Source organism: Antechinus flavipes, chromosome 3 (assembly GCF_016432865.1).
Source record: "Antechinus flavipes isolate AdamAnt ecotype Samford, QLD, Australia chromosome 3, AdamAnt_v2, whole genome shotgun sequence".
Classification (NCBI taxonomy): domain Eukaryota; kingdom Metazoa; phylum Chordata; class Mammalia; order Dasyuromorphia; family Dasyuridae; genus Antechinus; species Antechinus flavipes.
In genome coordinates, this window is record NC_067400.1 from 535,143,293 (window position 1) to 535,156,780 (window position 13,488).

General features: G+C 42.0%; 1 protein-coding gene across 1 annotated transcript; it reads right to left on the reverse strand.

Moving 5' to 3' along the window:
* Positions 1–1,387: 1,387 nt before the first annotated feature.
* On the reverse strand, positions 1,388–12,896 carry FZD4 (frizzled class receptor 4). The gene is made up of 2 exons (XM_051987291.1): positions 12,230–12,896; positions 1,388–8,951 (listed from the first exon to the last, which is right to left on the reverse strand). The coding sequence occupies exons 1-2, from the start codon at positions 12,524–12,526 to the stop codon at positions 7,623–7,625; spliced, it is 1,626 nt and encodes a 541-aa protein (XP_051843251.1). The 5' UTR covers positions 12,527–12,896; the 3' UTR covers positions 1,388–7,622.
* Positions 12,897–13,488: the final 592 nt, after the last annotated feature.

The following is a 13,488-nucleotide window of genomic DNA, read 5'->3' on the forward strand; positions in this document are numbered from 1 at the left end:
AGTTATATGGAAAATGAAGGGACAAATCTTTATTTAGGGCTCTGGGACATGAAAAGTGCAACAGTGGTCATGGGGACTTGTTAAGGACCATGCCTAGGTGAAGGGGCAGGTCAATTTCTGAGAGCCTTCACAGCTGGGAATCATAACACTTGAAGGGGTTGCAAAGCCACTTTTACTAATGCAGATGTTCCTTGTGGATGGGGGATGAAATAAATTGGAGGCAAAAGGGAAGAGGAAAGAGGTCTGAGAACAGCAAATGCCTCTCAGTCTCCTTGTATCGTCATCATCCTCTCACATGAAGAGATCCATTCTACAGGTCTGAGTTAGATCTCCAGAACCACTGGCAGATGGATCCCATATCACAATAGGGACTGGCATTTTTTTACTTTATTTTTCCTCAGATTTTTTTAATGGAAATGTTTTATATGACAGCATATGTGTAATCTTTATCAATTTTTTTTGCCTTCTCAATGACAGAGAGAAGGAAGATGGAATTTTGTACATATATTGGATTACTTGCCTTCTAGGGGAGGAGGTGGGGGGAATTGTCCATGCATATGTTTTGAAAATAAAAAGCTTTAATTAAAAAAATAAATTAAAAAAATTAAAAAAAGAAAATTAATGTTAAAAAATTAAAAATAAAAAGTGAGATCTTCCTCAAAAAAAAAAAAAAAAGATTACTGTCCAATAATGGAAGCCAGTAGTGATTGACTCGAAAAATTTTAATGCTTTTAAAATACATCATTTTAAAATGGACATCAAAATTGTAAAAAAAAAAAAAAGAAAGAAAGAAAGAAAGAAAGAAAGAAAGAAAGAAAGAAAGAAAGAAAGAAAGAAAGAAGGTTAAAAATTGTTTTTATATGTAATTGGGAAAAATCCTTAAATTCAAAAATAACAAAATTAAGTAAACAGAACCAAGAAACACTATAGCACTATAACAACAAAATAAAACTGAATATTGTGACATTATAATGACCAACCTTGATACCAACGAGGAAGTCTGAGTGCATCTTCTGCCTCCTTTTTTTTTCCTTAGGCAATTGGGGTCAAGTGACTTACCCAGGGTCACACAGCTAGGAAATGGTTAAGTGTCTGAGACCAGATTTGAACACAGTTCCTCCTGACTTCAGAGCTGGTGCTCTATCCACTGCACCACCTTCTTCCTCCCTTCTTTGCAAAGGTGGGAAACGATAGGTGTGGAACACTATATATATATATATTTGATCATGTTTCATTTGGCTTTATTGAAATTTCTTTCTTTTTTGTAATCCTCTGGAATAGGGATAGAGAGATTGGGTAAATCTCACTATATATTGGGAAATATAGGTGACAAATAAAATAGCAATAAAAATGGTAAAAAAAAAGATATTCCTTTTTCACACAAGAGTTAATAAACAAAACTTTATTTTCCTTTGATACAAAAATTAAATAGCAAAGTTTCTTTTGTACAGTGATAAATTAGAAATTTACAGTACATACATCAATGCAGATATGCTTTTGTACATCCTAAAAAAACATCAGTATGCATTGTCTTTGAAGTTCAGAAATTCATTCAGGATATGTTTAATAGACTGTCATCCTGGTACCTCTATGTCCAACATCTCAGAACCTTCGCAGGTTGACCTCCAGGTGGGTGGGAGTAGGGTGGACGTAAGAGGGGATACAAGAGCTGGCTGCGGCTATGGCTGCAATGCCATTTGCATTAGGACTAGTCCCATATCAGCTGTCCCCCCTGCTAAATGCAGTCAATAGGCGAAGCACCGGAGCTTGAGGGCCTTCAGTGTTGACACTTTTAAGACCTCACTCACAATACCCCTGCAAGGTAGATGGGAGCCACAGGTAGAGACTCTGGCAATGAGTGGTTTAAGTGATTGACCTAAACATAGGTACAATTACTGAGTCAATCATTCTTTTCCTCAACAAACACAAAGTGAGAAAGCACCTTCCATTTATAGGACTCCAGTGACAGATGCTGAGGAAGACATGACCTCAGCCTTCATTGACTTTACAATCAAACAGCAGAATGTCAACAACAGAGCTGGAATGACAACATTTCTGAAACAAAGACCAACTGAAAACAAAAATGGATGTCAATCTTTCATTGACCAGAACTTCTTTTCTTCAGAGTTTAGAGGGGACAGACAAAACCAGCGATGAAGAAAACCAAAAGCACTAGTCTACCTAAATGCCACCTTGAATGATGATGGTGATTTTGAACACTGTGAGAAATTCAAGCAAATTAGAAACGAATGAATTTGAGCCAAGCCTCTCTCCTTGGGCCCTACCTTGAATCAATACTGCAGACTTTGCCAGTTCATAAAGGAAAAAGAAAAAAAAGAGAAGCTTAAATGGGGCCCAAGTCACTGTGATCAGGGCCAGTTAGCCTTAGCAAAAGAAAGCATTACAGCAGGACCTTTGTTGCAACACCACTCTCAAGGGCCTACTTCATGCTGTGTAAATTATGTTACCCAAGTGGCTGGCAGGAAGTAGAAGAACTAAGCAGATTGGCTGAGAAAATATTCTAGTGAAATCAAATAAATGCCACTTCTTTGAAAAATGGGCAGTATATTCCCTCCCTGGTCAAGCAAAGTGTTCTCTTGACAGCTGTAAAGAATCCCTATCTTGGGCCTTAAGAAGGGAAAGAATAGTTCCCTTTCCAGGCAAAATATAAGCCCAAGTTAGGAGGTTGGACCCAAATACAAGAAGGAAAAGAATAAGGAATTTGCCAAAGAACAATGAAGTATGAGTATTTAACTAAAAAACCCTCTCCAACATGCCTGCTATGGAATAGAATAATAATGATGAGATTTATAGAGGGCTTTAAAGTTTGCAAAGCACTTTTTACATGCTTTATATATCATTTGAGCCTCCAAGTAGATATTAGAAGTATTATTTCCATCTTTCAGATGAGGATACTGAGGCTCAGAGAGGTTAAATGACTTGATTGCAGTCAAACAGCTAGTGTTCAAGGCAGGTTGTGACCTCTAGTTTTCCTGACTCCAACTCCAGCACTGTCTCCACAGTTCCACATAGCATGCAGTCAGAGGTTTGTTTTAGATTTTCCTTGGCTACTTCCTCAGTATTTCAGCTCTGAACTTCATGGTTCCTGTAAGAAGTACTGCAGTTGCCACCTCTCCAAATAGCTGAAGATTGCACCACAGTAGTGAAATCTTTTCATACTTTGGCAGGAGTTGCTATGAAAGAATTTATAGGCTCATAGATTTAAAGATGGAAAAGTTCTCAGTGATCTAATGGTATCAAAATCATATAGAAACTCTCAGGATCTGGCAGGCCTGAATATTGACTTAGAAAAATACATATGAATGTAAGTTGTATATTTGACACCTCTGATCTAATCTATCTCCTCCATTTCACAGATGTAAAAATTGAGACCTAGAGAAGGTAAAAAGGAGCTGGCCTAGTGAACTTGATGTGGATCTGTTAATATTAACGAAGTCTTAAGATCTGGATTCCAAGAATAGAGAACTAGATTTGGAGTCTGGAAGCCTTAGTTTAAAATCCTGCCTTAAATATTTTTATCTAATTTTAGGCAAATAACTCAACTTCTATGTGCTTCAGTTCCCTTATCTGTAGAATGAAAAGGTTGGACTCAGTGTTTTTTAAGATTCCTTTCCAAATCAAAATCTTGATCTCCAGTGTATGGGAAAATCAATGGGAAGAAGTCAAAAGGAAGACAATTCATGGAAATGAAGCTGCTCCCCCTCCAATTTTGTCCAGTTCAGGACACCTGAGCAAGCTGCTAACCAAGCAGCAGTTCAAGGGGACAGAAAATGGGTCAGCATTAGAAGAAAAGGATGTGAATCAAGTTCAGCTAGACCACCTCGCTTGCCCAAACAGACTCCATAGTAAGTAACTCACTCTCTTTTGCCCAGAAATTCATCTTGATCTAAGGAGGGGGAGGGGCAGAAGAGGAGAGGGAAGAAATTCAGCAGAGATTCAAGAATAGCCTCATTTAATGGTTTAGCCTAGATTCCCATCTGAAAGTGGATGGAGATGCTTTGGGTTTTATAGCTAAATTCTCCAGCTGCCAAAGAGTCTTCCCAGAAGTGACAGATGACAACTTCTCCCAAGTTCGAAAGGGAAAAAAAGCAGTCTTGGCTTTTTGCCAGGCAAGATACTGCCCTAACATTAATGAAGATAAGCCACAGTGAATTCCAGTACAGAGAAAAAGAAATGGAATTGCCTGCTAGTGGAATTACCTTCCCCCTCAGACCTATACTCACAAAGCACTTTGTTTGCAATTGTCTGATACATTTACCATATAATGCTGTATATTAAAGCCATCTGGATTTGTCTTCTCCCTCCAGCAGAGGCCATGGGCCATGCCTTATCCAAACTTTCTATCTTCCTTCTAGATGCTTAATTTAATTGAAAAAGGGGGTAAAAGATACCTGGTCTTCCTGAAGCCAGCAGAAATGGATCTCAGCTTTGGAAAAAAGGCTGTTTGCATAACAATTCATAAGGTTTCCCTGCAGAGTTGGGGGCTACTTCCCACCCCACCACCTCCATGCCCATGCTCCCACAATAAGGAGTCTTTTTGTTCAGTCACTCAGGAAAGAGTGGAAGGTCCCACAAGGTCCAAGTCTATGGAACAGATGGACAGACTTTCAGAGAGGTTCCATTCTGCTTTGCAAAACAGATAAAGCATTTCAAGAGACCCAAATGAAGCCAGTATTATGCCACCCTGTGGCAAAAACCCACAGGAGTAGAATAAAATGAATGTTTACACCTTTATGTCAATAGAGTTCTGTACATGGTAGGCATTCTTTGGGTTCAAAGATCAAATGGGATAGAAGTGTTTCAAAGCAGATCTAGTCTGACTGAGGGCTAGCTACAGCAAAAAGTCAATTTACAAACTGGAAAACAGCTGCAAACATTCCACCAAATCCCTCTCCCTATGGAGGTAGTTCTTAATCCAGAGTCCATAAATTACAAAAATATATTTTTTTTCTTAAATTTGAATTTCTTTCCTTGGTAATCTTATATCATTTACATTTTGTGTTTAAAATCATTATTTTTGAAGTAGTCCATAGATTTTTTTTCCCAAACTGTTATCAGAGGGATGGGGTTCCTGCAACAAAACAGGTTAAGAGCAACTGTTTTCAGTTTTAAATACATCATTCATTTGAAAGACAGCAGGAAAGAAACTTGACATGGTGATCTATGTGGTCAGAGTTTCAACTCAGCTAGTAGAGGTGACTGCTATTGATTGTGGGCTCTTTTACTTTAGAAGGCAAGAGACTTAATGAGCAGTATGGCATGTCAGCACCTAGCAAATGACCAATGCTCCAGCATGTGAAAGCCAGTCTCCTGACTTTCCCACTCAAGTATTCTCTACTGGATTAGACTGCCCAAATCACAAGATCACTGAAATGTTAGGATTAAGAGTTGTAAAATCCAGAACTGTTAACAGCCAGACAGCCATATTAAGTCTCCTGAGTAGTTCTTCCTCCTTTCCTTGGGCCAGATTTAATGCACAACTCCCTAGGCACTGGAGCAGAGCGTGAGTAAGGGCAGAATCTGTCCTTGTGCAAGTATTTGGTGGCCCTGGATATTTATGGGAACTGTCTGTATGTAAAACAGGGAGTTCAAGGTTTACATTCTACATGCAATATGGTCTCTGGTTTAGCTAAGCTGATTCACACTAGTCTTTCCAGGGATCCTTTCTCAGGCTCCAAGAGTCCTGACTGATTATACCACAGTCACAGTGTTCAATATTTGACAGAAACACACAATAAAAGGAGAAGCTTATCACCAAAATCTGGTCACTTATTTGGAATTCTGAGACTCTGGATACATTTTTAAACAAAGTAGAGGGGTCAGGGCTTTCCTACTTAAAGACCACAGTTTTTGTTTTATTTTTTAAAGATGAATAAATGAATGAATGAATGATGTGCCATTGCTAAATAGGGACTAAATTTCAGAGTGGTTATGAATTGGGTGGAAAGATAGAAATGCCCACTGGCAAACACTGCATCTGCTTGTAGACTAGAAGTCTTAGGCAGGTTAATGCTTGGGATAGCCATACTTTCAAAAGAACTGCTACTTTCCAAAAGCTGATGAAGGCTTGTCCTTCAATACGAAGCAAGTTTTCAAACAGACCAAAGCATGGGGCCAGTCAACAATGGGGCAATTAAGACCTGTGAGTTCTCAGCACTCAGCAGGTTTATATGGTTTACACTATGTCCCCTGCTAACCAAACAAGGTCCTTGCTGGAAGTCAGGAGATTCATTAAGCACCATATAAATACTGCAGGCCATGCTGCCTCTGAGGGAGCCAGCAAGAGCCATCGCCAATTACTAGGAAACAATTGTGCACCAAGGAATTGGATTTGCTTGCTTTAGATCCTTTTACAGAAGAGAAAATGTCTCCATTGTTGAATGGAGGAGACCAGACTCTCTGATAACATTCTTACATTTAAAAAAAAAAATGTGCTATCATTCTGAGAATGCAAGCTGACCATAGCTTAAAGTCAGGCAGGGGACTATGTCATGGTCGGAGAATGTGCTTTTAATTGTAATTGACACACACAAATTACACAGTTAATCTGTGTGAACACAAAGTTGCCAAGAAACTTAACATTTTAGTCCTTCCAGACTGGCGTCTGCAGAGATGCAATCACACAAAGCGAAATATATTAAGTCTTAATTGCTCAATGCAATGGGTCTCTGGGGTGTGTAAGGTAAGTAGACTTGGTAAATCTCATTTTTCTCTGAATTAAGTGATTGTCAGAAAGTGAATCACCCCGAACTCACCAACCCCCATCCCCTTGGTCATGATGAAAATTTTTTGGAATTAGCATACAGATATGCATTTAAGTCATTACTGTAAAATGTGAATTGGAGAGGGAATAGAAGAAGACTAACATCCTGGAACAGAAGGAAATACTGAAATATGTTTTGTTTTTTTTTTTTTTTTTGGTTTTGTTTTTTAACTTAGAAGAAAAATCCACTGGACTCTATGTACTTTTCGCCCAAACAAAGCTATTTCATGAGAAAGACAATGAAATATTTTTACATCACCATTGAGGGTATGATTGGTACAACTCTAAACTGGGCACCATGGAAAATGTTTTAAGTTATGCTGTAAACACCTTCAAGAAAACCAAACTAGATAACCCTTGTAACACTTCTCTGAACTCAATCTTTCCAGTGTTTATTGGTTGGGTTACTGTTTGAAAGACCCAGTTAATATTCCAAATCTTAAAGGGTTTAAAAAGTTAAAATCTTTCTCCCTGTAAGTTACAAAACACAGCTCAGATAACTGCTGACCACACAGGGGGCAGCAACTTTGCCACTAAAGCTGCAGGGTCTGTATACAATGTCAGGACTGCAACCTGCTAAAGTGATCAGCAGTTTGGTTTTTTCACAGCTTTGAAAGCCTCTATTGGCCTTTCTATTTGGGAGAACAGCTCTGCTGGCAGCAGACGTGCTGTTCTGGTTAGGTGTTGGGGGCTGTTTGTTTTTTAACATGTGCTGCCTACTCGTGTATATCTCCACGAGCCTGTTCAAATGAAGTTATTGCATAAAACCAGGGTGGGGGACCCATTTCTACCAAAATGCAAACATTTTCCCTTTGGGGGCTTTGCAAGTCGGCTGTATTTATACTACGGTTTCATTTCCTTTCCCGGGCTTTACCCAACCATCTCCCCTCTTTTCTCGTTTTACCTTCCCTGAGTTCACCAGTCTGTTGGAGCATTTCTGCCACGTGTGGAGCGTCTTAGCAGACCAGATCCACATGCCAGAAGTGATCCCCACCAACAAAGACATAAAGATTTTCAGCATCTCCACTGCCATGTTAGAATCATCCGCTGAATAGAGGAAAAGCGTCCAGTTGGAGATCTCATAGAAATAGCAAGCAATCACACACGTGGCAGGCACTGTATATAATACTGAGAAGACTCCAATTTTGACCATCAACCTTTCTAACTTGTCCGTTTTTGTCCCATCTTTTTGGAGATTGGATCGGATTTTGAATAAAGCCACCAAGCCGGCAGCGATGAATAATGTTCCAATCACCAGGTAAGTGAAGAGTGGAGCAACTACAAAACCTGTGAGCGCATCCAAGTTCTGGTTCCCAACATAGCACAAGCCCGTGAGTTCATCAGCGTCTACCAGTCTCATGATCAGGATGACAATGGTTTTCACCGCTGGGATGGCCCAGGCTGCAATGTGGAAATAAGAGCTGTGCATTTCAATGGCCTCATGACCCCATTTAAGTCCTGCTGCCAAGAACCAAGTGAGTGTCAGAATAACCCACCAGATGGAGCTGGCCATCCCAAAGAAGTACATCAGTAAGAAAATTATAGCACATCCTGTGTTCTTAAGACCTTCTTGGATGAGAACTGGTTCTGCTGCCTCTTCAAAATCGCAGGATATCCTTTCCCTGCCCACGGTCAGCCTCACAATATAAGCAATGCTATAAATATTGTAGCACATACTGAGAAAGATGATGGGACGCTCAGGGTAGGAAAACCTAGATGAATCAATCAGGAAGGTCAGCACTGTGAAGGCAGTTGATATGAAGCACAGGCTGGCCCACATAGCCATCCAGATATCAGTGAACTCCTTGGCCGACCTACTGTATAAGCCAGCATCATAGCCACACTTCAGAACACAGTTCAGGCTTCTTTTCACCCAAATGTACTGATCTGAATGCGTGCCCATGGTATGACATTCTTCCCCGGGCTGAATAGGTGTCTTGTGGGGTAGGGGAACCTCTTCGTCACCCGGGCCTTCCATGCACATGTGGTTATGGTCATTCTGTGGGGGGAATTTGCTGCAGTTGAGGCTGTCTGGCCAGGCGAATCCAAACTCCTTTAGAACAGGTTCACACCTTCTCTTGACCGAAAGGCACATACCTCCGCATGGGCCGATTGGGATGTTGATCTTCTCTGTGCACATTGGCACATACACAGAACAAAGGAAGAACTAGACAAGTAATGAAATAGAAGAAAATAATTATATTTGGCCCCACCTATGTATCTGAGCATAATTTAGGCAATGTATGTATTTGCTTTTAGAGGGGTCCATATTTGTACTTTATTTTTATCTCCTAAGGTAGAACAATAGAGGTGGAAGAAACCTTAGAAATGGCCTAGTTCATTATCTTCATTATACAGACTAGGAAGCTGAGTTCCAAAGAAGTAGGTGACTTGCTCTGGCTAATAAACAGCACAGGCAGAACTTGATTCCATTTGCAGTGTCCTTCCTCTCCCATGCAACTTCCCCAAAGAGCACAAAAATAATGCATTCTTTTAAAGTAATGTACCATTCCTAGTTTAGCTCATGCCCTTCTTTGCAGTAGGGAAAGACGCCATGGATTAGTAGAAGGGACTATGGTACTCTGGACTTGGAATCAGCAGAATCAGTAGACCTAGAATTTGATCCCTAGTCTTGGCTTAGCTACTTACTAACTTGTACAAACATGAGCAAATCATTTACTTTAGGTGAGCTTGTTTCCTCCCCTGAAAAACAGGCATATTTGTACTATCTAGCTCAGAGAATTGTGGCAAAGATTAAATTAGGTAATAAATACAAAAACCATTCAAGTGAACCCATATAACTTGAGAGCTGAAAGGAACCTTAGAAATCAATTTATTCTAACTCCATTTTTTCTACAGATGAGGAAACTAAGTCCAGACAGGTAAACTGGCTGGCTAGTCAATGGCAGAGCCAGGATTCAAATGCAGCTCTTCTGACTTCAAATCCAATACTTTACCATTGCTTTATGAACATGAAGTATTCTCTTAATTATTTTTCAAGTAGAATAAAAAAAATTGGGGAACATGATTACACAATCCATTTTAGAACAATATATAAGTAAAAGCCAAGTTGCTCTAGCTCATCTTTGGCTCCCATTTGAAAGAATCAATGAAAATCTATTTTTCTGTAAAACTTTATGGTTTTAAAACCACTGTTTTCATGACTAACCTTTAAGGGAGGCCATGCAAAATTCATTAATTCCATTTTATAAATGGAGAAACTGGAGCTCAGAGAGGTTAGCAGATTTGTCCAGACTTATATAGAGCTGGGATTCAAGCCTAGTTAGCTTAATTCCAAGCCCATCACTCTTGCTACACTGTACCCTTTCTACCCTGCCACATACTAGTTATTTAATGCTTATTAATGATTGCTTTGTCTCTGTCTAAATTATGTTGGCCATTATTGGAAAGAGATATTTGACTTTCTACCACATCATCATTTCCCTAAAAGTAAAATGAAATGATTTCTTGTGCCCCTCACTTCCCAACTCCCATATCCTTCTCTATCTAAATCATTTGCAACAAAATAGAAAATTTTATGTACCCCTCAAACCATTATGCAGTTGAGACTTCTTTGGATCCATGTACAGAATTGAAACTTGGGACTTCTGTAACAGGAACTCTTTCATAAATGACTATTTTTTTAAAAATCCAAAAGCCCCTAGAAATTTTGCTGTTACCAATAAAAGAGTGTAGTTCCTTTTCTCAACTCATCCAACTATGATAAACAGTCTCCATGGCTCCTTACAGATGTTGTCTGTGAAGGCTACAGTTACAAGTGACTTTTTTCCAGTATGAACAGAGCGCCAGTCCTGTCCTTCAAACCGCTTGGCCGCTTCCCCAGCATACATGTAATTAAAAATACATATCCCTGTGGAAGCGTTTTCCTCCAGCAAAATCACCACTGAGGTCAGGCTATGTGTTGTTTCCAAAATAAGTGCTGGGGGATCACTTCTTAAGCCCGTATAAATTGTCTCTTAAGCCAACACCAAAGTTCAGAATTTCCCAAAAACAGAAAGTCTACTCCACAAGAAAGACAACTCAACACGGCTGAGGACTGATACAAATATCACTACCATGTAAATTTTGGCTTAAATTCATTTCTAAATTACTTCTGTGAAAAACTATGCACATCATCCAGAGAGGGGCTCTTTCTGAGTAAGGGATAAGGAGTTCTCATCTTGGTGTTCATAGACCCTTTGGGCTAGATTTCAACTTGGATAGAACAATATACAAATCTATACCATATCTCTATATATGTTTCCTTTGTATTCTTAAATATTTTAAAAACATCATTCTGAAAATGAGTCTATAGGCTTCACCAGATTTCAAAGGCTTTTGTCAATGGCACAAAAAAAAGTTAAGAACTTCTGCTCTATGGAAGTGAACTCTATTAATAAAGATGGTAGCTTCTTGCTTCTTATATATATATAGATGTTACACTCCAGAGACTAAAGATTGCTGGAGTTTTCAACCTGGACACCTATTATCCTGTTGGATCACAGGATCTGGAGTTGGAGGGAGCTTAACAGTCTACACCACAAATTTGACAAATGAGGAGACAAAGAAGGGAAGTAATTTGCCCTTCCTGTCTAGGGGACCTGATCTCCTAACCACTAAATGTCAGAGCTGGGATTCGAATCTGACTCCCAACATGTTTTTTAAACTATATTAAACATAAGGTATATTGAGCATAAGACCGCTCTAGTTTATTCTGCTGCCTATTTTACCACTTCCACCTTTTTAGAAGTGGCTTTCTTCTCCTGATGCCGAGGAAGGTCTAGATATTTCCAGTCCCTTGCAATGTGGGAAACTGAGTATAAAAGTAATTTATTGAATGTCAACTCCTGTGGTTAGTTTTAAAGAAAAGAGAATTAAAATAGAACGGGATGACAATTTATTTAACTGACTCAGAGATGAACTGTAAGGAGTTTCTATTTTTCATATAAAATAGAAACGAGGGAGGGGAGATAGAGAGGGAGGAGTTCACTAACCCTTAAGTTCAAATCGAAGCTGCAGCTGGCTAAGGTGGCAGGCACTCTCTAGCACCAATCCACCAAACAGTGATCTCCTAATCTCTGGCTGAGATAACAGTCTCCAGTACTTCCCTAATTCTGCTCTCAGGGGTTAGGGGCTTGGCCAGACACTGGTGAGAAAGGGAGAAAAACGTTAGGGCGGGGTACAAGAGTGGGTTCTTTAACAGGCCAGATGACTTACACAATATTTGGCTTCCAATCTCTGTAAAGGGGGAGTAGAGGGGGAGTCACTTTTCATCCAGACTTTCACCCTTCCCTTTAGACTACGAAGGTAGGGGCTCGATCTGGCAAGACATCCGAAGTAGGAACTTTAGGGATCTAGCTTCTGTTCTGTGCCAAAGGGAGTGGAGGGGAGGTGGGGGGAAGGATTTTAGGGCACGGGAAAGGTGTCAGGAAGATCAGTGCCCACCTGTAGCTGGCTGGAGCAGCCGTACTGGATGAGGGGGGTAAAGGTGGTGAGCTGCAACTCGGCGTCCGTCTGCAGTTCGTGCCCCACCAAGTTGGGCATCTTGGTCACGTTGTACCCCAGATTCTGGCACATCGAGATCCGAATGGGGTCGCAGCGCCTCTCTTCCTCGTCCCCAAAAGCCCGCGCCTGCCCCAGCAGCAGCAACAGGAGCAGCAGCAGTGGCGGCGGCGGCGGGAGGCTGATGCAGACACCGCCGGACGCCCTCCGTACCCTTAGTCCCAGGACCCGCCGAGCCATGGCCAGGGCCAGGAGGAGGGGGAGGCGACGGGGGCGGCTTCTGCCGCTGGCCCAGATACCCCCAGTTTGCAAAAGGAGCCGGCAAGCGAAGGAGGGGAGGCGGCCCCCACTCCGGAATGACTGGAGCAAGAGAGCCCAGGCAAAAAGTGGGAGAAGGAGCCGCAGGAGTCAGACAGTGGCTACCTCCAAGGGCAACTGCAAGCGGCTGTGCAGAGTATCAAATACCCTGGCCCCCGGCAGAGGGGGGAACTCCCGGGGTCATGGCTGCAAGCTGCAGCCACCCCGGCTCCCGGCACTTGGGTTCTCGTGCTCCGCTCTCAGTCTATCTCCTCTGGGCTGCTCCGCGCAGGCTGCGCCGCCCCTGCCCAGGATCAAACTCCACACGGCTCTATCAGCCCAGAGCCCTTGGCCAGGCGCTGTTTTCGCGAGGCGGCGGCTGGGATTTGACGGACTGCGGACATCTCCAATGGGAGAACTACCACGGCCTAGGAAAGGAGGGGTCTGCGGGGAGGAGGGGGGTGCTAGACAGAGGGAGGGGTGGAGCGACTGGGCTTTTAGTGGAAGGGTCAGTCCCCACCACCTCCTCCCTCCCACTCTCTCCCCAGCGCTCCGCCTCCCTACACTTTCCTCCCACCCGGAGCGCGGGGCTCTACGGGGACCAGGCGGGGATGGAGCGGCGTCGCTCCGTCCCCACCGGCCCCTCCCCCTCCAGGCGTAGATAACCACTTCTCTCCCAGGTGGGAAGTGCTTGGGTCTCTCCTCCCCACCTCCTTCGATTCTTCTTCCAGCTGTCAACTGTAGCCCACTGACTCTTTCCACCCCCTCATCATCCGCCCCGCCCCCCGGTCCAAAAAAAATAACACTACTTGGCAGTCTAGATAGTTTAGAGACCCTTCTCGGTCCCCGCTAAGGTTACTTCCCCAGTTCCAAATCCTCTCCCCACAATTGACGGGCCAGGGAGC